The 24,554-nt window shown below is 47.3% G+C and overlaps 1 protein-coding gene across 1 annotated transcript; it reads right to left on the bottom strand.

The window, feature by feature from the left end:
• Positions 1 to 706: 706 nt before the first annotated feature.
• On the bottom strand, positions 707 to 22,314 carry LOC145359869 (thy-1 membrane glycoprotein-like). The gene is made up of 4 exons (XM_080214693.1): positions 22,213 to 22,314; positions 15,044 to 15,120; positions 13,655 to 13,993; positions 707 to 1,526 (listed from the first exon to the last, which is right to left on the bottom strand). The coding sequence occupies exons 2-4, from the start codon at positions 15,075 to 15,077 to the stop codon at positions 1,408 to 1,410; spliced, it is 492 nt and encodes a 163-aa protein (XP_080070819.1). The 5' UTR covers positions 15,078 to 15,120; positions 22,213 to 22,314; the 3' UTR covers positions 707 to 1,407.
• Positions 22,315 to 24,554: the final 2,240 nt, after the last annotated feature.

The following is a 24,554-nucleotide window of genomic DNA, read 5'->3' as shown; positions in this document are numbered from 1 at the left end:
AGGGCGGAGGTACAGAGGAGGCACAGGGTGGAGGCGCAGGGTGGAGGTGCAGGGCGGAGGTACAGAGGAGGCACAGGGTGGAGGTGCAGGGCGGAGGTGCAGGGCGGAGGTACAGAGGAGGCACAGGGTGGAGGCGCAGGGTGGAGGTGCAGGGCGGAGGTGCAGGGCGGAGGTACAGAGGAGGCACAGGGTGGAGGTGCAGGGCGGAGATGCAGGGCGGAGGTACAGAGGAGGCACAGGGTGGAGGCGCAGGGCGGAGGTGCAGGGCGGAGGTGCAGGGTGGAGGTGCAGGGTGGAGGCGCAGGGTGGAGGCACAGGGCAGAGGCGCAGGGTGGAGGTGCAGGGCGGAGGTGCAGGGCAGAGGCGCAGGGTGGAGGTGCAGGGCGGAGGTACAGGGCAGAGGCGCAGAGGAGGGGTGATTGTACATTTACATTCACCCTTTCATTTCAGTTCAGCTCTAGTGTGGCAGGAGCAGATTAGAATATGGGGAGGGGTGAGGATGGGAGGGGTGAGGAGGGGACAGGGTGAGGTGGGGATGGGTGAGGAGGGGAGGAGTGCAGGGAAGAGGGATGAGGGTAACGGACAGGAGAGGGGAGAGGGGAAGGGGTATGGAAAGGGGAGAGGGGAACAGGAAGGTGAAAGTGATTCAAATTTTCCAAAACAGGACATTCCATATTTTCAACTGAAGGAAAGGAAATGGCTGATATTTATTGGATATCATTATATATTTTATTGCATACTCATTGGATATTTGGCAATTAAAAATTCCACCATACAGAACTCAGCCTAAATAGAAAATACATTCAATTTCACAGTATTGGATTTCCCAATATTTACAGCTAGATATCTGAGCAGCTTAGCAAAACATTCAGTAGAGGCTAAAGCACTTGTATTAATTCATTATTTTGTGTTATTCAGAAACTACGATCACAGTTTGAGCACAGATATCGGGACAGTAACCTAGACTGGAGTGGGCCGAGGGGTTCAGTCCCAGACAACCCTCTCATTATCCATCCCTCTCCTCCCTGCTTCCACACCACCCTTCACTCCATTACTCTGTATCATCAGCTTGAACAGTGGGAGCCCCGTCAGCCCAATGTTACTGCAGCCAATGCAGCTGCCATTGGCTTTGTGAATACCCCTGCTTGACAGGGAACCTACCCTGTAATGTCAGCTGGGATCAGAGATGGAGGGCAGAAATAGGATTGGCTTCTTCATGTGGTGACAACTTGTCAAAGTTCCATCTCTGCTCAGTGAAGTCACTAATGTAATAATAAGAAATTCAGAAAGCAAGCGAGAAGGAGAGAGGCAGGGGCAAGAGAGGGGGAGAAAGGATAACAACACAGAACATTTGCTCATTCCACAAGGAGATGCAATCATTGCCTGTTCTGGTCCAGTTGCTGAATGTTAGTTTGAGCTCCCACCAGGCAGGGCATCCAAGGCTTGGAGAACAGTGAGTGACAGGAGGAGACTCAACATCCAGGGACTGCTGAGCATGAGTCCAGGAGTACCACAAGTTGCAAGACCTGTGAAAAACAGAGAAAGCATGAGAAAAGCTGACCCTGTATTTAGGAGTAACAGGGAGCAGCAACATTGTTCGTGGTTCCTGATAACACCAGGTTCCATGTTTATTCCTCTAGGTAAAATGGCTGAACAGTACCATGCAATGGAAGCCATTCAGTCCAGCAAGTTGCCACTAGCTCTTTTAGTCCCACTCCCCTCCTCCTGAACTTTATCTCTGTATTTTTCTCCAAGTTTATATCCAATTCATTTTGAAAGATTCAATTGGATCAGTTACCACTGCCCTTTCAGCTAGTGGATTCGCTGTTGCCTCTTGGGAGTCCCAAGGTTTGCTCTATATAGAATAGCCGGACGATAAAAGAAAGAGAAATGAAAGACTGATTAGGGATTAAAAATAGGACTTGCACGTAGAGGCAGGAGAAATAGTGGAGAAATTAAATGAGTCTTCTGCATTTGCCTTTCCAAAGGAAGGTGTTACCCAGGCCCAGTGAGAGAGGAGCTAACTGGTACCTGAGGAATTTACACCTTAGAAGGAGGAGATGTTAGAAAGGCTGTCATTAATTAATAAAACAGCATGGTGGCACAGTGGTTAGCACTGCTACCTTACAGCGCCAGGGACCCGAGTTTGATTCCTGGCCTTGGGTCACTGTCTGTGCAGACTCTGCACGTTCTCCCCATGTCTGCATGGGTTTCCTCCGGGTGCTCCGGTTTCCTCCCACAGTCTGAAACACGTGCTGGTTAGAACATAAGAAATAGGAGCAGGAGTAGGCCATCTGGCCCCTCGAGCCTGCCCCGCCACCCAACAAGACCATGGCTGATCTGTCGTGGCTCAGTTCCACTTTCCCGCCCTCTCCCCATAACCCTTAATCCCCTCTCTTATCAAAAACCCATCAACCCGCTTCTTAAAAATATTTAGCGAGGCAGCCTCCACCACTTCAACGGGCAGAGAATTCCAGAGATTCACCACCCTTTGAGTGAAGAAGTTCCTCCTCAACTCCGTTCTGAACTGCCCCCCCTTTATCTTGAGGCTGTGCCCCCTAGTCCTACTGTCTTTTTTGAGCGGGAAGAGTCTTTCCACCTCTATCCTATCCATCCCATTCATCATCTTATACGTCTCAATGAGATCTCCCCTCATTCTTCTAAACTCTAACGAGTACAAGCCTAGTTTATTCAGCCTCTCCTCATAGCTCAACCCCCTCAACTCTGGTATCAGCCTAGTAAACCTCCTCTGCACTCCCTCCAAGGCCAAAATATCCTTGCGCAGGTGCGGCGCCCAAAACTGCACACAGTACTCCAGCTGCGGCCTCACCAATGCCCTATACAGCTGCAGCAAGACCTCCCTACTTTTATATTCAATCCCCCTCGCTATGAAGGCCAGCATCCCATTCGCCTTCCTGACCACCTGCTGCACCTGCAGGCTGGGTTTTTGCGACTCATGCACAAGGACCCCGAGGTCCCTCTGCACCGTCGCCTGCTGCAGTTTTTCGCCACGTAAGTAATAGTCCTTCCTACCATTCTTCCTACCAAAGTGGACCACCTCACACTTGCCAACATTAAATTCCATTTGCCATTTCCTGGCCCATTCACCCAGCCTATCTAGATCCTTCTGCAGACTCTCCACACCCTCCGCACAATTTGCCTTTCCCCCAATCTTGGTGTCATCAGCAAATTTCGACACCCTACACTCGGTTCCCTCCTCCAGATCATCTATATAAATGGTAAATAGCTGAGGCCCCAGCACCGACCCCTGGGGCACCCCACTAGTCACCAACCGCCAATCCGAATAGCACCCATTGACCCCCACTCTCTGCCTCCTATTTGACAACCAATCCTCTATCCACGCTAACACCCTACCCCCAACTCCATGTCCTCTGACCTTCTGCAATAACCTCTTGTGAGGTACCTTATCAAACGCCTTCTGAAAATCCAGAAAGACCACATCCACCGGCTCTCCTCTATCCACCGCCCTAGACACATCCTCATAGAACTCCAGTAAATTTGTCAGACACGACTTCCCTTTAATGAAACCGTGTTGCGTCTGCCCTATCAAGCAATTCCCTTCAAGATGCCTCGCAATTTCCTCCTTAATGACGGATTCTAACATTTTACCTACCACAGACGTTAAACTAACCGGCCTGTAATTCCCCGCCTTTTGCCTGGCACCCTTCTTAAACAACGGCGTAACATTAGCCGTTTTCCAATCCCCCGGCACTTCCCCGGAATCCAGCGACGTCTGGAAAATAACCACCAAGGCATCCACTATCACCTCCGCCATTTCTTTCAGAACCCTCGGATGCATTCCATCCGGTCCTGGGGACTTGTCCACAATCAGCCCCTCCAGTCTGTCGCGCACCACCTCTCTAGTAACAGTAATGTCATTAAGACCCTCCAGTCCTACCACCTTTCCATCGCTAACACCCGGCAAATTATTCACGTCCTCCTCCGTGAAGACAGAAACAAAAAAGTTATTCAAGACCTTAGCCATATCCCCATCCCCTACCACTAGGTCCCCTTTCTCATCTGCTAAGGGACCAACGTTCACCCTAGCCAGCCTCTTCCTTTTTATATATTTATAAAAACTCTTGCTATCCTTTTTTATATTAAGTGCTAGCCCAGCTTCATAGCTTCTTCTACCCTCCTTTATCAACTTTTTTGTCAATCTTTGTTGACATTTAAACCTTTCCCAATCCTCTTCTCGCCCACTGCTCTTAGCTACTCTAAATTCCTCCGCTTTTAATTTAACACTTTCCTTCACCTCCTTCGTTATCCACGGCTTATTACCTCTCTTCCTACTGTCCTTTTTAACCATCGGAATAAATTTCTGCTGAGCACCAAGAAAGATCTCCTTAAAGATCCTCCACTGCTCCTCAGCAGACCTACCTTCCAACGCGCTCCCCCAGTCCACATTCGCCAATTCTTCTCTCATCCTACCATACTCCCCTCTATTCAAACAAAGGACACGTGTCCGGGAACCCACTTTCTCCTCCTCCATCTGCAACAGAAACTCCACCATACAATGATCACTCTCTCCAAGAGGATCCTTCACCTCAAGGTCCCTAATTCTACCCGCCTCATTACATAGCACCAGATCCAAGATAGCTCGCTCCCTCGTCGGCTCCAACACACACTGTTCCAGGAAACTATCCCGGCAGCATTCCAAGAACTCCTCCTCGAGCCCACCTCGTCCAACATGGGTCGACCAATCAATATGCAGATTGAAATCCCCCATAACTACTGCCGTCCCATTCCTGCACGCCGCACTTATTTGCGCGTTAACAGCCCGCCCCACCTCCAGATCATTATTCGGGGGCCTATAGACGACACCCACCAGCGTCTTCCTCCCTTTGCTGTTCCTAATCTCCACCCACAACGATTCCACTTTCTGCTCTTTGGCTCCGATATCATCCCTTGCTACCACCTTGATGCTGTCCTTAATCAGCAGAGCTACGCCACCCCCTCTTTCCTCCTGCCTATCCTTCCTAAACACTTGATAGCCCTGTACATTCATCTCCCAGTCCCTGTCACCTTGCAGCCACGTCTCTGTAATGGCCACCAGATCGTATCCATTTGTGTCGATCTGCGCCACCAGCTCATCCACTTTATTCCGAATGCTTCGTGCATTCAGATAAAGCGCTTTCATCCCAGCCTTCTTCTGGACCCTATTTGCCGTAACGCCACCACTTGGGACATCCTCAGCCTCTTCCCTTACCTGTACCCTATCCTTAACTGTAGACCTCCTAACATCACCTACCCTCGCACCCTCCCCCCCCCTAATTAGTTTAAAGCCCTGTCTACAGTCCTCTTTACTCGATTCGCCAGCACTCTGGTCCCAGCACGATTCAGACCAACCCCATCCCGCCCGAACAAGTCCCACCTACCCCAATACTGGTGCCAATGCCCCATAAATTCGATCCCATTCCTCCCACACCAATCTCTGAGCCACCCATTCACTTCCTTTATCCTGTCAACCCTACGCCCGTCTGCACTCAGTTCAGGCAGTAGCCCAGAGAAGACCACCTTGTCGGTTCTACTTTTTAATTCCATTCCCAGCTTCTCATACTCCCTCCCCAGATCCTCAGTCCGCACTTTGCCTACGTCGCTGGCACCCACATGTACCACCACAACTGGGTTCTCACCCTCCCACTCCAGATTCCTCTGCAGCCCAGCTGCGACATCCTGTACCCGAGCACCAGGCAGACAACACACCCTTCTGTGCACTTTGTCATTGTGACAAAGGACAGTGTCAATACCCTTCACCCCACTATCCCCAATCACTACTACGTTCCTTTTCCCCTTATCTTTGCCTATGTCCTGCTGCATCACTGTACCGTGTGCAGTTTGCTCACCAACCTCACCTGCCTCGTCCTCTTCCAGACTGGAAGCAAGAACCTCAAACCTGTTATGCAGATTAAGAGGCTGAGGTCTCCGCTCCTCACCCCCCTTCCTCCTCCCAGCAGCCCCCTTTTGTTCCTGACCCTTAGATTTAGACAGTCTAGGGGGGGTGGATGTCACTTGCACCCCATTGACAATGACACCCTCTCTCCCCCTGGTGAGCCTCAGTGTCTGTAGCTCAGAGGCCAGCTCATCTACCTTGAGCTGGAGCTCCTCCAGCAACCTGCACTTACTGCAGACATGGTCACTGGGGAGGACCCTGGGGTCCACCAGTTCCCACATCATACAGGAACCGCACATCACATGCCCCTCCATTATTCAATATAATTTGTTGTGGGAAAAAATATTTTCCTTGTTTTTTGCTGTAGTAGTTTTGAAAAAAAAAAATTTTTTTTTTTTTTCCTTGTTCTTTCCACCTGGCCTTTTTACCTTCAAGCCCTTTTTGATATTAAGCCCTGATAGCTCACTCTGCTTCCCTCTCACTCCGCTGCCCGCTCCGACGCTGCCCGCTATCTACACCAGGCCTCCTTTTAAACTTGGCGCTGATTTAAAGCTGATGGGCCACAACTGCCTGATAATCACTCCCTCACAATTCTTAAAGCAGTAAATACAATAAGTAAATGCTTTAAACAGTTCTACAAAGAACAAAGTGCTTTAAACCGTGCTAAATTCTCCCTCAGTGTACCCGAACAGGTGCCAGAGTGTGGGGACCAGGAGATTTTCATAGTAACTTCATTGCAGTGTTAATGTCAGCCTACTTGTGACTAATAAATAAATAGTTTAAAAGCAAAATACTGTGGATGCTGGAAATCTGAAATAAAAACAGAAATTACTGGCTAAAACTCTGGCAGCAGAGAAACCGAGTTAACATTTCAAATCCACGTGACTCTTCTCTGCAAAGCTGGAGAGAGGGAGAAATGTGTTGGACCATATACTGTGTCAGAGGGGGTGGGGCAAGTGGGGCAGAATAGAAGGTCAGTAAAATCGATAAAGTACCAGGGACTGGCTGTGAGACATTCACAGATACTGAGGGGAGAATGGAAATTACAGTGGCTTTGATGATAATCTTCCTCAGACACAGGGCGGTGCCGGAGGACTGGAGAAGGGCAAACACTACACCCCTGCTCAAAACAGGGTGCGAGGATAATGCTGACAACTAGACCAGTCAGCTTGACTGCAATGGTTGGAAAACTTCCGGAAACTATAGTTCAGGACATAATCAACAGTGACTTAGAAAAGTGCAGAATAATTAAGGAAAACCAGCATGGAATGATTAGGGGAAAATCATGTTAGCTACAGAGTAAAGCTCCCTGTACACTGTCCCCCATCAAACACTCCCAGGACAGGTACAGCACAGGGTTAGATACAGAGTAAAGCTCCCTCTACACTGTCCCCCATCAAACACTCCCAGGACAGATACAGCACAGGGTTAGATACAGAGTAAAGCTCCCTCTACACTGTCCCCCATCAAACACTCCCAGGACAGGTACAGCACAGGGTTAGATACAGAGTAAAGCTCCCTCTACACTGTCCCCCATCAAACACTCCCAGGACAGATACAGCACAGGGTTAGATACAGAGTAAAGCTCCCTCTACACTGTCCCCATCAAACACTCCCAGGACAGGTACAGCACAGGGTTAGATACAGAGTAAAGCTCCCTCTACACTGTCCCCCCATCAAACACTCCCAGGACAGGTACAGCACAGGGTTAGATACAGAGTAAAGCTCCCTCTACACTGTCCCCCATCAAACACTCCCAGGACAGATACAGCACAGGGTTAGATACAGAGTAAAGCTCCCTCTACACTGTCCCCATCAAACACTCCCAGGATAGGTACAGCACGGGATTAGATACAGAGTAAAGCTCCCTCTACACTGTCCCCCATCAAACACTCCCAGGACAGATACAGCACAGGGTTAGATACAGAGTAAAGCTCCCTCTACACTGTCCCCATCAAACACTCCCAGGACAGGTACAGCACGGGGTTAGATACAGAGTAAAGCTCCCTGTACACTGTCCCCCATCAAACACTCCCAGGACAGATACAGCACAGGGTTAGATACAGAGTAAAGCTCCCTCTACACTGTCCCCATCAAACACTCCCAGGATAGGTACAGCACGGGATTAGATACAGAGTAAAGCTCCCTCTACACTGTCCCCCATCAAACACTCCCAGGACAGATACAGCACAGGGTTAGATACAGAGTAAAGCTCCCCCTACACTGTCCCCATCAAACACTCCCAGGACAGGTACAGCACGGGGTTAGATACAGAGTAAAGCTCCCTCTACACTGTCCCCCATCAAACACTCCCAGGACAGGTACAGTACGGGGTTAGATACAGAGTAAAGCTCCCTCTACACTGTCCCCATCAAACACTCCCAGGACAGGTACAGGACAGGATTAGATACAGAGTAAAGCTCCCTCTACACTGTCCCCCATCAAACACTCCCAGGACAGATACAGCACAGGGTTAGATACAGAGTAAAGCTCCCTCTACACTGTCCCCCATCAAACACTCCCAGGACAGGTACAGGACAGGATTAGATATAAAGTTAAACAACAATTTTAAAGTTTGTTATTTTTATGGCATTGGAGAGAAGTTATACTGAATAATACCGTAAATGTGATGCTACTGTTTAAAAAAGGTGGACAAAAGGCGGGTAACTACAGGTTGGTTAGCTTAACTTCCGTAGTAGGAAAAATGCTTCAATCTATCCTCAAGGAAGAAATGGCGAGACATCTCAATATCAGTTGTCCCATTGGAAAGACACAGCATGAGTTCATGAAGGGCAGGTCATGTTTGACTAATTTGGTGGAAACTTTGAGAACATTACATGTGCAGTGGACAATGGGGAACCTGTGGATGTGGTGTATCTGGATTTCCAGAAGGCATTTGACAAGGTGCCACACCAAAGGCTGCTACATCAGATAAAGGTGCACAGTGTTACAGGTAATGTATTAGCATGGATAGAGGATTGGTTAACTAACAGAAAGCAAAGAGTGGAGGGTAAATGGATGTTTTTCTGGTTGGCAATCAGTGACTAGTGGTGTGCCTCAGGGATCAGTGTTGGGAGTGCAATTGTTTACGATTTACATAGATGATTTGGAGTTTGGGACCAAATGTAGTGTGTCAAAATTTGCAGATGACACTAAGATGAGTGGCACAGCAAAGTGTGCAGAGGATGCTAAAAGTCTGCAAAGGGATATAGATAGTTCAAGTGAGTGGGTGAGATGGAGTACAATGTTGGTAAATGTGAGGTCAGCAGCAAAATGGACTATTATTTAAATGGTAAAAAATTACAACATGCTGCTGTGCAGAGGGACCTGGGTGTCCTTGTGCATGATAAAGAACATAAGAACATAAGAAATAGGAGCAGGAGTAGGCCATCTAGCCCTTCGAGCCTGCCCCGCCATTCAATAAGATCATGGCTGATCTGTCGTGGCTCAGTTCCACCTTCCCGCCCTCTCCCCATAACCCTTAATCCCTTCTCTTATCAAAAACCCATCAACCCGCTTCTTAAAAATATTTAGCGAGGCAGCCTCCACCACTTCAACGGGCAGAGAATTCCAGAGATTCACCACCCTTTGAGTGAAGAAGTTCCTCCTCAACTCCGTTCTAAACCGCCTCCCCTTTATCTTGAGGCTGTGCCCCCTAGTCCTACTGTCTTTTTTGAGCGGGAAGAGTCTCTCCACCTCTATCCTATCCATCCCATTCATCATCTTATACGTCTCAATGAGATCTCCCCTCATTCTTCTAAACTCTAACGAGTACAAGCCTAGTTTATTCAGCCTCTCCTCATAGCTCAATCCCCTCAACTCCGGTATCAGCCTAGTAGAAGGGTAGGATAAACTATGAAGCTGGGCTAGCGCTAAATGTAAAAAAGGATAGTAAGAGTTTTTATATATACATAAAAAGGAAGAGGCTGGCTAGGGTGAATGTTGGACCCTTAGAGGGTGAGAGGGGGGACTTAGTGGTAGGGGATGGGGAAATGGCTGAGGCCCTGAATAACTTTTTTGTTTCGGTCTTCACGGAGGAGGATGTGAATAATTTGCTGGGTGTTAGCGATGGAAAGGTGGTAGGACTGGAGGGTCTCAATGACATTATTGTTACTAGAGAGGCGGTGCGCGACAGACTGGAGGGCCCAGGACCGGATGGAATGCATCCAAGGATTCTGAAGGAAATGGCGGAGGTGATAGTGGATGCCTTGGTGATTATTTTCCAAACGTCGCTGGATTCCGGGGAAGTGCCGGAAGATTGGAAAACGGCTAATGTTACACCATTGTTTAAGAAGGGTGGCAGGCAAAAGGCAGGGAATTATAGGCCGGTTAGTTTAACGTCTGTTGTAGGAAAAATGTTAGAATCCGTGATCAAGGAGAAAATAGCGAGGCATCTTGAGGAGAATTGTTTGGTAGAGCAGACGCAGCACGGTTTCGTTAAGGGGAAGTCGTGTCTGACGAATTTATTGGAGTTCTATGAGGATGTGTCTAGGGCGGTGGATAGAGGAGAGCCGGTGGATGTGGTGTTTCTTGATTTTCAGAAGGCGTTTGATAAGGTACCTCACAAGAGGTTATTGCAGAAGGTCAGGGGGCATGGAGTTGGGGGTAGGGTGTTAGCGTGGATAGAGGATTGGTTGTCAAATAGGAGGCAGAGAGTGGGGGTCAAGGGGTGCTATTCGGATTGGCGGTTGGTGACTAGTGGAGTGCCCCAGGGGTCGGTGCTGGGGCCTCAGCTATTCACCATTTATATAGATGATCTGGAGGAGGGAACCGAGTGTATGGTGTCAAAATTTGCTGATGACACCAAGATTGGTGGAACTGCAAATTGTGCGGAGGGTGTGGAGAGTCTGCAGAAGGATCTAGATAGGCTGGGCGAATGGGCCAGGAACTGGCAAATGGAACTTAATGTTGGCAAATGTGAGGTTGTCCACTTTGGTAGGAATAATGGTAGGAAGGACTATTACTTACATGGCGAAAAACTGCAGCAGGCGACGGTGCAGAGGGACCTCGGGGTCCTTGTGCATGAGTCGCAAAAACCCAGCTTGCAGGTGCAGCAGGTGGTCAGGAAGGCGAATGGGATGCTGGCCTTCATAGTGAGGGGGATTGAATATAAAAGTAGGGAGGTCTTGCTGCAGTTGTATAGGGCATTGGTGAGGCCGCAGCTGGAGTACTGTGTGCAGTTTTGGTCGCCGCACTTACGCAAGGATATTTTGGCCTTGGAGGGATTACAGAAGAGGTTTACTAGGCTGATACCGGAGTTGAAGGGGTTGAGCTATGAGGAGAGGCTGAATAAACTAGGCTTGTACTCGTTAGAGTTTAGAAGAATGAGGGGAGATCTCATAGGATGGATAGGATAGAGGTGGAGAGACTCTTCCCGCTCAGAAAGGACAGTAGGACTAGGGGGCACAGCCTCAAGATAAAGGGGGGGTGCGGTTTAGAACGGAGTTGAGGAGGAACTTCTTCACTCAAAGGGTGGTGAATTTCTTGAATTCTCTGCCCGTTGAAATGGTGGAGGCTGCCTCGCTAAATATTTTTAAGACGCGGGTTGATGGGTTTTTGATAAGAGAGGGGATTAAGGGTTATGGGGAGAGGGCGGGAATGTGGAACTGAGCCACGACAGATCAGCCATGATCTTATTGAATGGCGGGGCAGGCTCGAGGGGCTAGATGGCCTACTCCTGCTCCTAGTTCTTATGTTCTTATGTTATGAATCACAAAATGTTGGTTTGCAGGTGCAGCAGGTAATTAAGAAGGCAAATGAAATTTTATTCTTCCTTGCTAGAGGGATTGAGTTTAAAACAGTGAGGTTATGCTGCAGCTGTATAAGGTGCTGGTGAGGCCACACCTAGAGTACTGTGTACAGTTCTAGTATCTTTACTTGAGAAAGGATATACTGACGCTGGAGGGCGAGCAGAGGAGATTCACTAGGTTGAGTCTGGAGTTGAGAGGGTTGGCTTATGAGGAGACACTGAGTAGACTGGGGCTATACTCATTGGAATTCAGAAGAATGAGGGGAGATCTTATGGAAACATATAAAATTATGAAAGGAATCGATAAGATAGAAGCAGGAAAATTGTTTCCGTTGGTGGGTGAAACTAGAACCATGGGGCATACCTTAAAATAAGGGAAAGCAGATTTAGGACTGAGTTGAGGAGGAACTTCTTCACACAAAGGGTTGTGAATCTGTGGAATTCCCTGCCCAGTGAAGCAGTTGAGGCTCCCTCATTGAATGTTTTTAAGGCAAGGATAGATTCATTTTTGAACAGTAAAGGAATTAAGGGTTATGGTGAGTGGGCGGGTAAGTGGAGCTGAGTCCACAGAAAGATCAGCCATGATCTTATTGAATGGCGGGGCAGGCTCGAGGGGCCAGATGGCCTACTCCTGATCCTAGTCTTATGTTCTTATATTCTCATGATGAATATTGGGGCCAGGTAAATGTGACCTTTGACTTTACATAAATAAAGGAAATGGGTGTGAAGTCAATAACTGAAACTAGTGGGTTATGTTAGTTTTGTTTGTAACTAACAGGAAAGGAATCTCTCTGGGTTAGGGTGACATTGCACCAATACCTCCTGCTATTGTATCTGCTCGCTTAGGGAGACTGACAGACTCTTCACATTGTCAACATTCCTCATGTACTGACAAATGCAGCAAAGTTTGAGTTTGATCATTGTTCACAATTAGTTTGTAACTTAAAATGGACGTTAGTCAAGTAATCAAAGTATCTCAACCCAATATGAGTTTTGGGACCGTAGCTCATCACATGACCTGGTACGAACATGATGCTGCAATTAGCTGATAAACCGTCTGGTTCCTCAGGCAATGACGCAAGTGACACGGTTCCTGGTGTGGAACCATCACTTTCCTATCTATCAAAATCACCTGCTGTTTTCTAAATTCAAAGTCCTATTGCACAAAGAAAAACTTGTGTTGAAGCATTCAGCGTGACATTAAATTAGTGCAATTTAACTTCTGTGGTGGGATTTTCTAACTGCATTCACCCCAAAACTGGAAAATCCTGCTCAAGGTCAGCAGACTTTTCCATGGTCCATCCCCGGCCTGCTCCGATTCCCCTGGAGAGCAAAATGGGAAAGTTCACTCATGATATTTAAAATAAGTGATTTTTTTCACATTGTGAAGGTTTAGAATCACATTCTGTAATTAAATTTTATAACTATAGTTCTTTAGAAATGTTAATGTGTTAATGTCTGTTACTTTATGTGTTGTGTTATATTTAATGCACCAATCACTTTCAAACATTAGTTTTTGGGGAATTCTATATAGGGCAGGATTTTCTTATTTAAACTTATTAAAAATTTCCAGAGTTACTTCACCAATCCCTCTCCTATTGGCTTTGTGACTAAAGTCTCTAATGAACACAATTAGAATTTAAGTTCAAATACTGAGTCCAAAAATTAGAGGCATAGGTTTAAGGTGAGAGGGGAGAGATACAAAAGTATCCAGAGGGGCAATTTTTTCACACAGAGACACACAGGTGAGTGTCTGGAACAAGCTGCCAGAGATAGTAGTAGAAGCGGGTACAATTCTGTCTTTTAAAAAGCATTTAGATAGTTACATGGGTACGTTGGGTATAGAGGGAGATGGGCCGAATGCGGGCAATTGGGATTAGCTTAGGGGCTTTAAAAAAAAGGGCAGCATGGACAAGTTGGGCTGAAGGACCTGTTTCTATGCTGTAAACCTCTACCTCTACTACCTAGAACTTACACAAAGATATTCTTACCATGCGTAACTGAAATGGTTTTATTCTTTGTTTTAGCTTCTGAACGCAGAGTGCATGTGTACATCCCCTCCTCAGATGCTCCAAACCCAGTAATGATCAGCCTTAGCAACATGTCTTTGTCGGTCACAGTTGCACGATGCTTGAAAGTGGGGTTTTCCTTCTCGGGGCTGATAGTGCTCTTGATCACCATTGTTTGGTTCTTTGTTGTATACAGACTCCATTCATATTTGATGCTACCAGAGTCTGTCTTTTTGTAGTTGCAATCCAGTTGCAGATTATTGGTTTTTGTGGTACAGGCATCCATCTGTGTGATTTCCAGACTGTCCACCATTGGCAACACTGCAAAATAGGAATAGAATGTCAACACTTTATACCGGAGTTTAACCCTGCAGTTTAACTGTTGCAGTCCCGTGTGGTGTAGGTATACCATCGAGCTGTTAGGGAGGGAGTTCCAGGATGTGGACCCAACAACAGTGAAGGAATGGTAATATATTTCCAAGGCAATATGGTATGTGATTTGGAGGGGAACTTGTATGTGGTGGTCTTCCCGTATGTCTGCTGCCCTTGACGTCTGGGTGGCAGAGATGGTGGATTTGGAAGGTGGTGTCAAAGTACACTTGGTGAGTTTGAGTAGTGCCTCATGTGGATGGTACATACCGCTGCTACTGAGCATCAGTGGTGGAATGGGTGCTGATTAAATGGGCTGCTTTGTCCCAGATAGTGTTGAGTTTGTGCCTTGTAGATGGTGAGCAGGTTTTGGGAAGTCAGGAGGTGAATTACTCATCACAGATTTCCAACTTCTGACACAATACATCAGCCCAATTCTTCTGGCCATTTTTGCCGGTGAGATCTTTTGGTCCCACTGATACGAGCACCTCCTCCCCTCACCTCCCCTCCACCCTGCCCCACCCTCAGACAGTGGGAGTTCAGTAATGATAATGCTATGAAATGTCAAAAGGAATCCCTCTTGTTGGAGATGACCATCATCTTGCATGCATCATGAACCTGTGGTCATCATAATAACAAACCATGACTTCCTCCCAACCACAATGAACAGGCAAAATGTTCTCAGTGTCAGAGATCCAGTCACATTAGCTCTGCGGAGATGAAATATTATTGTCAGCAGAGTCACCACCCACATTTAATGGCCTTTACTCTTCCCCTTTTCAAATGATTATTTTCTATGTGGGACTGAGGCTGGAGAAGATGAAGATTTGATTTTAATAATCTTAGTAAAACCCTGATATTAGACATATTTGTAACCAGAACTTGAAAAATCTCACACTTTAATTAGCAGTGTAATGCTCAGAATGTGCATTACAAAATCTCCCAAGAGCATCCACTAATACTCTCCAGAGCAGAAAAGGCAATTGCCAGAAAAGATCTTACCTGCCAGGACTGAGAGTATCAGCAGCTGCTTCATTATTGGTGAAAACCAAAAACTTCCTGCTATCCAAAATCTGCAGCTGTGAAAGAAAGGTTCATTCAGTTACCCTGAAGCTCCAGCACCCCAGAACCTCACTGAACCAAAGCTGTCCAATCTGGGCTGGGCAAGTACAACAAAGTCCTTCCTACCGACCAGAACTCTTTTAACTATTTTCCAGTGTGGTCCCTGGCCAGCTTTTCCATAACGAGTGTCAGCAGTGACTAAGTAAGATGCTCTCACAAGGAATAATTTGACAAGAAAGTACTCAATGAATGATAGGACACTGGGAAGCTCTGTGGAATAAAGGAACCTTGGTGTGTTTATCTACAGATCTCTGGAAGTAGAAGGGCATGTTAGTAGAGTGCTGAAAAAACATATGGGGCACTTGCCTTCATCAATTGAGGCATAGGGTGAGGTTTTATGGCCTCGCTCATCCCAAAACCGTAAAATCCTGTCTGAGGTCAACGAACATTTCCATTGCCCGCCTTCGCCCGCTCCAAGGCGGGAATGGTAAAATTCCGGCCACAAATTACAAAAGCAGGGAAGTTGGAGTTGTAAAGAACTTTGGTGAGGCCACAGCTGGAGTAATGTGTGCAGTTCTAGTGGCCACATTATAGGAAGGACGTGAACACACTGAAGGGGGTGCAGAGGAGATTCACCAGGATGCTGCCTGGGACGGAACAGTTAAGTTACAAAGAGAGGTTGGATAGGCTTGGGTTGTTTACGTTGGAGCAGAGAAGACTGAGGGGCGACCTGATCAGGGTTATGAGGGGCACGGACAAGGTGGATAAGGAACAGCTGTTCCCATTAGTTGAAGGGTCAGTCATGAGGGGACATAAGTTCAAGGTGAGGGTGCTTTGGTTTCCTCCCACAGTCCAAAGATGTGAGGTTGATTGGTAAATAATGTCAGGGGCACTAGCAGGGTAAATATGTGGGGTATGGGGATAGGACCTGGGTGGATTGTGGTTGGTGCAGACTTGATGGGCTGAATTGCCTCCTTCTGCACTGTGTGGATTCTACGATTGTATGGGGAGCAAGAATTTTCAGGACGATGTGAGGAAAAGCACTTTTACTCAGAGGGTGGTGAGGGTCTGGAATGCGCTGCCCGGCAGGGTGGTGGAGGTGGGATGCCTCACATCCTTTAAAAAGTATCTGGATGATCACTTGGCACATCATAACATTCAGGGCAATGGGCCAAGCACTGACGGATGGGATTAGGTGGGAGTTCAGGTGTTTCTAATGTGTCGGACCGAAGGGCCTCTTCCGTGGGTTGAATAGTCACTCCAGATATTTGAGCAAATAGTTCAGACTAGCATTTAAGTTTAGTACTGAGGGAGCGCCGCGCTGTCAGAGGGTCAGTACTGAGGGAGTGCCGCACTGTCAGAGGGTCAGTGCTGAGGGAGTGCCGCACTGTCAGAGGGTCAGTGCTGAGGGAGCGCCGCGCTGTCAGAGGGTCAGTACTGAGGGAGCGCCGCACTGTCAGAGGGTCAGTGCTGAGGGAGCGCCGCACTGTCAGAGGGTCAGTGCTGAGGGAGCGCCGCACTGTCAGAGGGTCAGTGCTGAGGGAGTGCCGCACTGTCAGAGGGTCAGTGCTGAGGGAGCGCCGCACTGTCAGAGGGTCAGTGCTGAGGGAGTGCCGCACTGTCAGAGGGTCAGTGCTGAGGGAGTGCTGCACTGTCAGAGGGTCAGTGCTGAGGGAGCGCCGCACTGTCAGAGGGTCAGTGCTGAGGGAGCGCTGTACTGTCAGAGGGTCAGTGCTGAGGGAGTGCCGCACTGTCAGAGGGTCAGTGCTGAGGGAGTGCCGCACTGTCAGAGGGTCAGTACTGAGGGAGTGCCGCGCTGTCAGAGGGTCAGTGCTGAGGGAGTGCCGCACTGTCAGAGGGTCAGTGCTGAGAGAGTGCCGAACTGTCAGAGGGTCAGTGCTGAGGGAGTGCCGCACTGTCAGAGGGTCAGTGCTGAGAGAGTGCCGAACTGTCAGAGGGTCAGTGCTGAGGGAGTGCCGCACTGTCAGAGGGTCAGTGCTGAGGGAGTGCTGCACTGTCAGTGGATCAGTGCTGAGGGAGTGCTGCACTGTCAGAGGGTCAGTGCTGAGGGAGTGCCGCACTGTCAGTGGGTCAGTACTGAGGGAGTGCTGCACTGTCAGTGGATCAGTGCTGAGGGAGTGCTGCACTGTCAGAGGGTCAGTACTGAGGGAGTGCTGCACTGTCAGTGGGTCAGTACTGAGGGAGTGCTGCACTGTCAGTGGGTCAGTACTGAGGGAGTGCTGCACTGTCAGTGGATCAGTGCTGAGGGAGTGCTGCACTGTCAGAGGGTCAGTACTGAGGGAGTGCTGCACTGTCAGTGGATCAGTGCTGAGGGAGTGCTGCACTGTCACAGGGTCAGTGCTGAGGGAGTGCTGCACTGTCAGTGGGTGAGTACTGAGGGAGTGCTGCACTGTCAGTGGGTCAGTACTGAGGGAGTGCTGCACTGTCAGAGGGTCAGTGCTGAGGGAGTGCTGCACTGTCAGTGGGTCAGTACTGAGGGAGTGCTGCACTGTCAGTGGGTCAGTGCTGAGGGAGTGCCGCACTGTCAGAGGGTCAGTGCTGAGGGAGTGCCGCACTGTCAGAGGGTCAGTGCTGAGGGAGTGCCGCACTGTCAGAGGATCAAGACTATAGAAGTTATGTACAGGAGTGATCTGTGGCAGTGAGGGGGCGTCTGGGAAACGGTTTTAATCTTCTCAAATCGACGGATGCTCCCAATGAAATTACAATGATAATGTAATTCATTAGAAATAAACTATTGAGACAGCAAAAAATATCCAGAAAGTAAGGTGGTTCTGGAAGGGATATGAGTAATTTTAACTTCTTCAATTCAAACTATTCATAAGAAAATGTTTAATATCTCTGTCATAGAAACAAACCAATTAGAAACAGGAATAGGCCATTTAGCCCCTTGACCTCTTCAATCATGGTCACTCTTATTCTAAACTCCATATTCCACCTACCTTCCATTCTTCTGTTAGTTCCAGTTTCAGTTTATCATCAATCTAATTACTAGAGAAAGAAATGTTCACAGTGTAAGAGGTAACATTGATGTGAGTTGAAGATTGGCTAGCTAACAGGAGACAGAGAGTTGGCATAAATGGGACTTTTCCTAGCTGGCAGGATGTAATGAGTGGTGTGTCACAGGGATCAGTGCTGGGGCCTCAGCTGTTTACAAATTATAGAAATGATTTGGATGAAGAGACTGAAGGGATGGCTGCTAAATTTGCTGATAACACAAAGATAGGCAGGAAAGTAAATTGTAACGAGGACGTAAGGAGGTTACAAAAGGACATAGATAGGTTAAGTGAGTGGGCAAATCTGGCAAATGAAGGATAATGTGGGCAAACGTGAAATTGTCCATTTTGCAGAAAGAATAAAAAGAAGCTTATTGTCTAAATGGAGAGAGATTGCAGAGCTCTGAGATGCAGAGGGATCTGGGTGTCTTGCTGTAGGAATCACTAGGCTGGTGATATAACAAATAATTTTTGCTTTTCTTTTACGGGATGTCCTGGGCCAGCATTTATTGCTCACCCCTAATAGCCCATTTGAAGGTTTTTGAGAATCAACCACATTGTTGTGGGTCTGGAGTCACATGTAGGGCAGACCTGAAGAAGCAGATTTCCCTCACTAAAGGATATTACTGAACCACTTGGGTTTTTCCGACAACCAACAATATTAAGATTTTTTAATTTCAAACTTTCATTGAATTCAAATTTCACTATCTGGGATTTGAATCTGGATTCTCAAATCTTGCCTTGGAGTCTGTGGATAGTAATCCCAGTAAAAAGTCTGACAACACCAGGTTTTAGTCCAACCTATTTATTTGATAATATACTCACTAGCTTTCGGGGTTACCCCCTTCGTCAGGTGAAATTATCAAATAAATAGGTTGGACTAAAACCTGGTGTTGTCAGACTTTTTACTGTGTTTACGCCAGTCCAACGCCGGCATACCCACATCATGACTACGATAGTAATCCCGACAATACCACTGCACCATTGTCTGCCCTAGAGTAAAGCTAATAGGATATTGTTGTTTATTGTGAAGGGAACTGAATACAAAAGTAGAGAGGTTATGCTTCTGTTGTACATGACATCAGTGAAAGCACATTGGGAGTATTGTATCGATTATTAGCCTCCTTATCTAAGGAAACATATGAATGCATTAGAAGCAATTCTGAGAAAGTTCACTCGGCTAATACCAGGAATGAGCAGATGAGGACAGCTTGGGAGGGTTGAGTTTGTATCCATTCACAAGAGTAAGAGACAACTTGATCAAAACGTTTCAGATCCTGAGGGGTATTGACAGGGTGGGTGTGGAGAAGATGTTTCCTCTTGAGGAAGAATCTAGGATTAGGGGTCACTGGTTAAAAATAAAGGGTCAGACATTTGAATGGAGATGTGAAGAATTTTTTCCTCTCAGAGGGTCATGAGTTTCTTTGATTTGATTTATTATTGTTACATGTATTAACATACGGTGAAAAGTATTGTTTCTTGCATGCTATATGGTCAAAGCATACTGTTCATAGAGAAGGAAATGAGACAGTGCAGAATGTAGTGTTACAGTCATAGCTAGGGTATAGAGAGAGATCAACTTTATGTGAGGTAGGTCCATTCAGAAGTCTGACAGCAGCAGAGAAGAAACTGTTCTTGAGTCGATTGGTACGTGACCTCAGACTTTTGTTTTTTTTCTTGATGGAAGAAGGTGGAAGAGAGAATGTCCGGGGTACGTGGGGTCCTTAATAATGCTGCTGCTTTACCGAGGCAGTGGGATGTGTAGACAGTCAAATGGATGGGAGACTGGTTTGCGTGATGGATTGGGCTACATTCATAACCTTTTGTAGTTTCTTGCGGTCTTGGGCAGAGTAGGAGCCCAGACCAAGCTGTGATACAACCAGAAAGAATGCTTTCTATGGTGCATCTGAAAAATTTGTTGAGAGTTGCAGTGGACATGGCAAATTTCCTTAGCCTTCTGAGAAAGTAGAGGTGGTATCTCTGTTACGCTCTTGCTGCAACTGTATAGGGCACTGGTGAGGCCGCAGTTGGAGTACTGTGTGCAGTTTTGGTCGCTGCACTTACTCAAGGATATTTTGGCCTTGGAGAACATAAGAACATAAGAAATTAGGAGCAGTAGGCCATCTAGCCCTTCGAGCCTGCCCCGCCATTCAATAAGATCATGGCTGATCTGTCGTGGCTCAGTTCCACTTTCCCGCCCTCTCCCCATAACCCTTAATCCCCTAGCATTTATTTATTGTATTTACTGCTTTAAGAATTCTGAGGGAGTGGTTAGAAGGCAGTTGTGGGCCAACAGCTTTAAATCAGCGCCAGGTTTAAAAGGAGGCCTGGTGTAGACAGCGGGCAGCGGAGTGAGAGGGAAGCAGAGTGAGCTATTAGGGCTTAATATCAAAAAGGGCTGGAGGGAAAAAAGGCCAGGTGAGTTCGTTTGAAAAACAAGGAAAAAAAAAATTTTTTTTTCAAAACTACTACAGTGAATAATGGAGGGGCATGTGATGTGTGGTTTCTGTATGATGTGGGAACTGGTGGACTCCAGGGTCCATCCCAGTGACCATGTCTGCAGTAAGTGCAGGTTGCTGGAGGAGCTCCAGCTCAAGGTAGATGAGCTGGCCTCTGAGCTACTCCCTCCTCCCAGCAGCCCCCTCTTGTTCCTGACCCTTAGAGTTAGCCAGTCTAGGGGGGGGGTGGATGTCACTTGCACCCCATTGACAATGGCACCCTCTCTCCCCCTGATGAGCCTCAGTGTCTGGGAGTACAGAGGAGGTTCACTAGGCTGATACCGGAGTTGAGGGGGTTGAACTATGAGGAGAGGCTGAATAAACTAGGCTTGTACTCGTTGGAGTTTAGAAGAATGAGGGGAGATCTCATTGAGACGTATAAGATGATGAATGGGATGGATAGGATAGAGGTGGAGAGACTCTTCCCGCTCAGAAAGGATAGTAGGACTAGGGGGCATAGCCTCAAGATAAAGGGAGGGGTGGTTTAGTACGGAGTTGAGGAGAAACTTCTTCACTCAAAGGGTGGTGAATCTCTGGAATTCTCTGCCTGTTGAAGTGGTGGAGGTTGCCTCGCTAAATATATTTAAGACGCGGGTTGATGGGTTTTTGATAGGCAAGGGGATTAAGGGTTATGGGGAGAGGGCGGGAATGTGGAACTGATCCACTTCAGATCAGCCATGATCTTATTGAATGGCGGGGCAGGCTCGAGGGGCTAGATGGCCTACTCCTGCTCCTATTTCCTGTTCTTATGTTCTCTTCCTTAAAAGGCAGTGGAAGCAGATTCTTTGAATATTTTTAAGGCAGAGTGGGATAGATTTTAGGGGGAGAGGTTATGGAGAGGGTGCGGGTGGCAGAGGAAGGAATGTGGGATTGAAGCTGATCTCAGGTCCGCCTTGTGGAGCAGGCTAGGTGGGTGCATTCAGACTGAAGCTTGTTCCTCACGCCCAGGACAAAGGGATGTTTGCAAAGTTGAAAGATGTTTTTCTGTGTGACCGGGAGTAGGGTCGATTTGAATGTTTTTGAGGCAGAGTGTGGCTCTGAGCTCACTCAGGCTGAGCCCTGGACATTTCACCCTCTAAACCCACCCAGTTTATTCACTGCAATCCCTGCTTCGTCCCCACCCATCCCGCAGTGACAGCAGCAGAAATCCGCATCCCGGGAATCCGCAAACTGAGCAAATCCTAACCGCAGGAAACGAAACGAATCTTTTAACCATTAATCTGGGATTTCTGGCTGCCCTCCTGCTTTTATTCCAGTGTTTTTATTTTTTTTTCGCCTTTTCCAATTTCTCAGCAGAGACAATTCTGCTGAATTTCCACAAAAACCAGTTCACAAACTGTCAGAAAGCAGCCCGATTGGAGTTAGATTATCAGGAAAAGGATCATTCGGACCAATAGTAAGATTTATAAATGTTCCTGTTTCTTCCTCACCTCCCCCGCTCCCTCTTCATTCGCAATCTTTCTCTTTTCTGTTTGAATTTGAATTCTTTCCCCCCCAGTTTGGGTTTTTCACTTCTGTTTCTCTCTCTGTCCTCCCCCCCCCCCACCCCCCCGATGCTTTCTATCTCTCTGTATTTGCTCTTTTCTCCAGTCCTTACCTGCAGCGCTCTGTCTCTCCGGCCTCTCTGCTCCTTACTGCACTGCCTGGCTTTGGAATTCGGAGCGAGTCTGCACACTGACTCAGAGAGTTCCTCACTGCAGCACTCAATGCGGAACGATGCTGATAAACTCCCACTGACACAACGCCGCCCTCTCCCACCCAGAATATTAAATATCCACTCAGTGTTTGACCTCAAAACACTGGCAGCCAGGTTTCCCAGCTGATAGTCCTGCCCTTACTGGAAGTGTTTGGAACGAGTTTGTATAAATAAAGAAGATTGCTGCTAGGGGCTGAGAGATGGGGGATGTGGGACCCTCCTCCCAGCACACAAACACAGGGAAGATCTGTACATTATATACATTCCTTACAGACTAAACATGATCATAAACACTAGCAAGAAGAGTGCCTGAGATAGCTGGCTAAAGAGTGAGAGTTAATTTTATTTCTACAAGCCAATAAAAGATCGAAAAAAGGTTTTTAAAATTCATTTTTGGATGTGGGCGTTGTTGGGTGGGCCAGCATTCATTGCCCATCCCTAATTATCCCTTGGAGAAGGTCATGGTGAACTGCCTTCTGAGCCACTGCAGTTTCTGTAGTGTAGGTACACCCACAGTGCTGTTAGGGAGGGAGTTCCAGGATTTTGACCCAGCGATAGTGAAGGAACAGCGATCAGTCAGAATGATCAGAAGTAGAAATGGTTGCTGATGATTTTTGCAATGTTCAGCATTATTCACAATTCCTCAGATTCTGGGACAGCCCATGTCCAAATGCAGACAATATCCAAACTCGGGTTGACAAGTAGCAAGTAACATTCTCACCACAAGTGCCAGACAATGACCATCTCCATCATGAGAGAATCTAACTGTCTGCCTTTAACATTCAATGGCATTTCTATCGCTGAACACCCCCACTGTCAATATCTAAGGATTATCATTGACCAGAAACCCAACTGGACTAGCCATAGATTATACTGTGGCTACTAGAGCAGGTCAGAGGTTAGGAATCCTGCAGTGAGTAACTCACCTCCTTATTCCCAAAAGCCTATCCACCATTTACAAGTTGCAAGTCAGGAGTGTGATGGAATACTCCCCACTTGACCGGATGAGTGCAGCTCCAACAACACTCAAGAGCTTGACAACACCCAGGACAAAGCAGCCCCACTTGATTGGCACCCCATCCACAAACATCCATTCCCTTGACCTCTGATGCACAGTGGCAGTTGTCTGTACCATCTACAAAATGCACCACAGCAACTCAGCAAGGTTCCTGAGACAGCACCTTCAGAACAGCATCGCTTGGAAGTTTCTCTCCCAATCATTCACCATTCTGACTTGGAAATATATCACAGTTCCTTCTATGTCATTCGGTCAAATTCCAGGACCTCCCTTCCTAACAGCACTGAGGGTGTATCTACACCTCAGGCACCGCAGCGATTCAAGGAGGCAGTTCACCCCTATCCTCTTAATGTAACTAGGGATGGGCAATAAATACTGGCCTAGCCAGTGACGCCCACATCCTGTAAGTGATTAAAAGAATCTTTCTGTTGTACAGAACCTTGACCTATCTGGAGTCAGTGTCCAGTATTGTAACTCAGGAATTGAACTTGAAGAGGGTTCTGTGTAGATCCACAGAATCAGACTAGGAGCTAAAGGAATGTGATTCTGAAGACATTACTGAGCTTGTAATTCCTCTGCTGTAGATGATTGAAGGAGGGTGTTCAAAATGATAGAGATTTGATAGTGTGCATTGACCCACAGTCCAGAATAATGGGTAGAACCTTCAAATGAGAAATCGGCTATTCACAGATAGATGTCAGAAAACATTTCTGCGCATAAATTGGGAACCTTTTCCACACAAAAGCTACGGATGTTGGAAGAAAATCAAACTTTTGATAGCTTTCTCGTGAGCAAAAAGTTAAAGTTTATTTATGAGTCACAAGTAAGGTTTACATTAACACTGCAATGAAGTTATTGTGAAATTCCCCCAGTCGCCGCACTCTGGCACCTGTTTAGGTCAATGCATCTACCCAGAATATGGGAGGAAACCGGAGCACCCAGAGGAAACCCACACAGACACGGGGAGAATGTGCAAACTCCACACAGACAGTGACCCAAACCAGGAATCAAACCCAAGTCCCTGGCGCTGTGAGGCAGCAGTGCTAACCACTGTGCCGCCATGCCACCCCAGAATGTCAGGAATGGGACTTGAACCCAAACCCTAGAAAGGGACCAGAAGTCATCAGGACTCCACAAGATAAACAACCATACTGTGCAAGTCTAGCACCTTAGACCACTTGGTTATCCTGACAATTTTCCTGATAAGAGGATTAGGAGCAATAGG

Source organism: Carcharhinus amblyrhynchos, chromosome 29, assembly GCF_965287045.1.
Source record: "Carcharhinus amblyrhynchos chromosome 29, sCarAmb.v2.hapA, whole genome shotgun sequence".
Taxonomy (NCBI): Eukaryota; Metazoa; Chordata; class Chondrichthyes; order Carcharhiniformes; family Carcharhinidae; genus Carcharhinus; species Carcharhinus amblyrhynchos.
The sequence above is the reverse complement of the archived record's forward strand: the minus strand, read 5'-3'. Positions and strand labels throughout refer to the sequence as shown.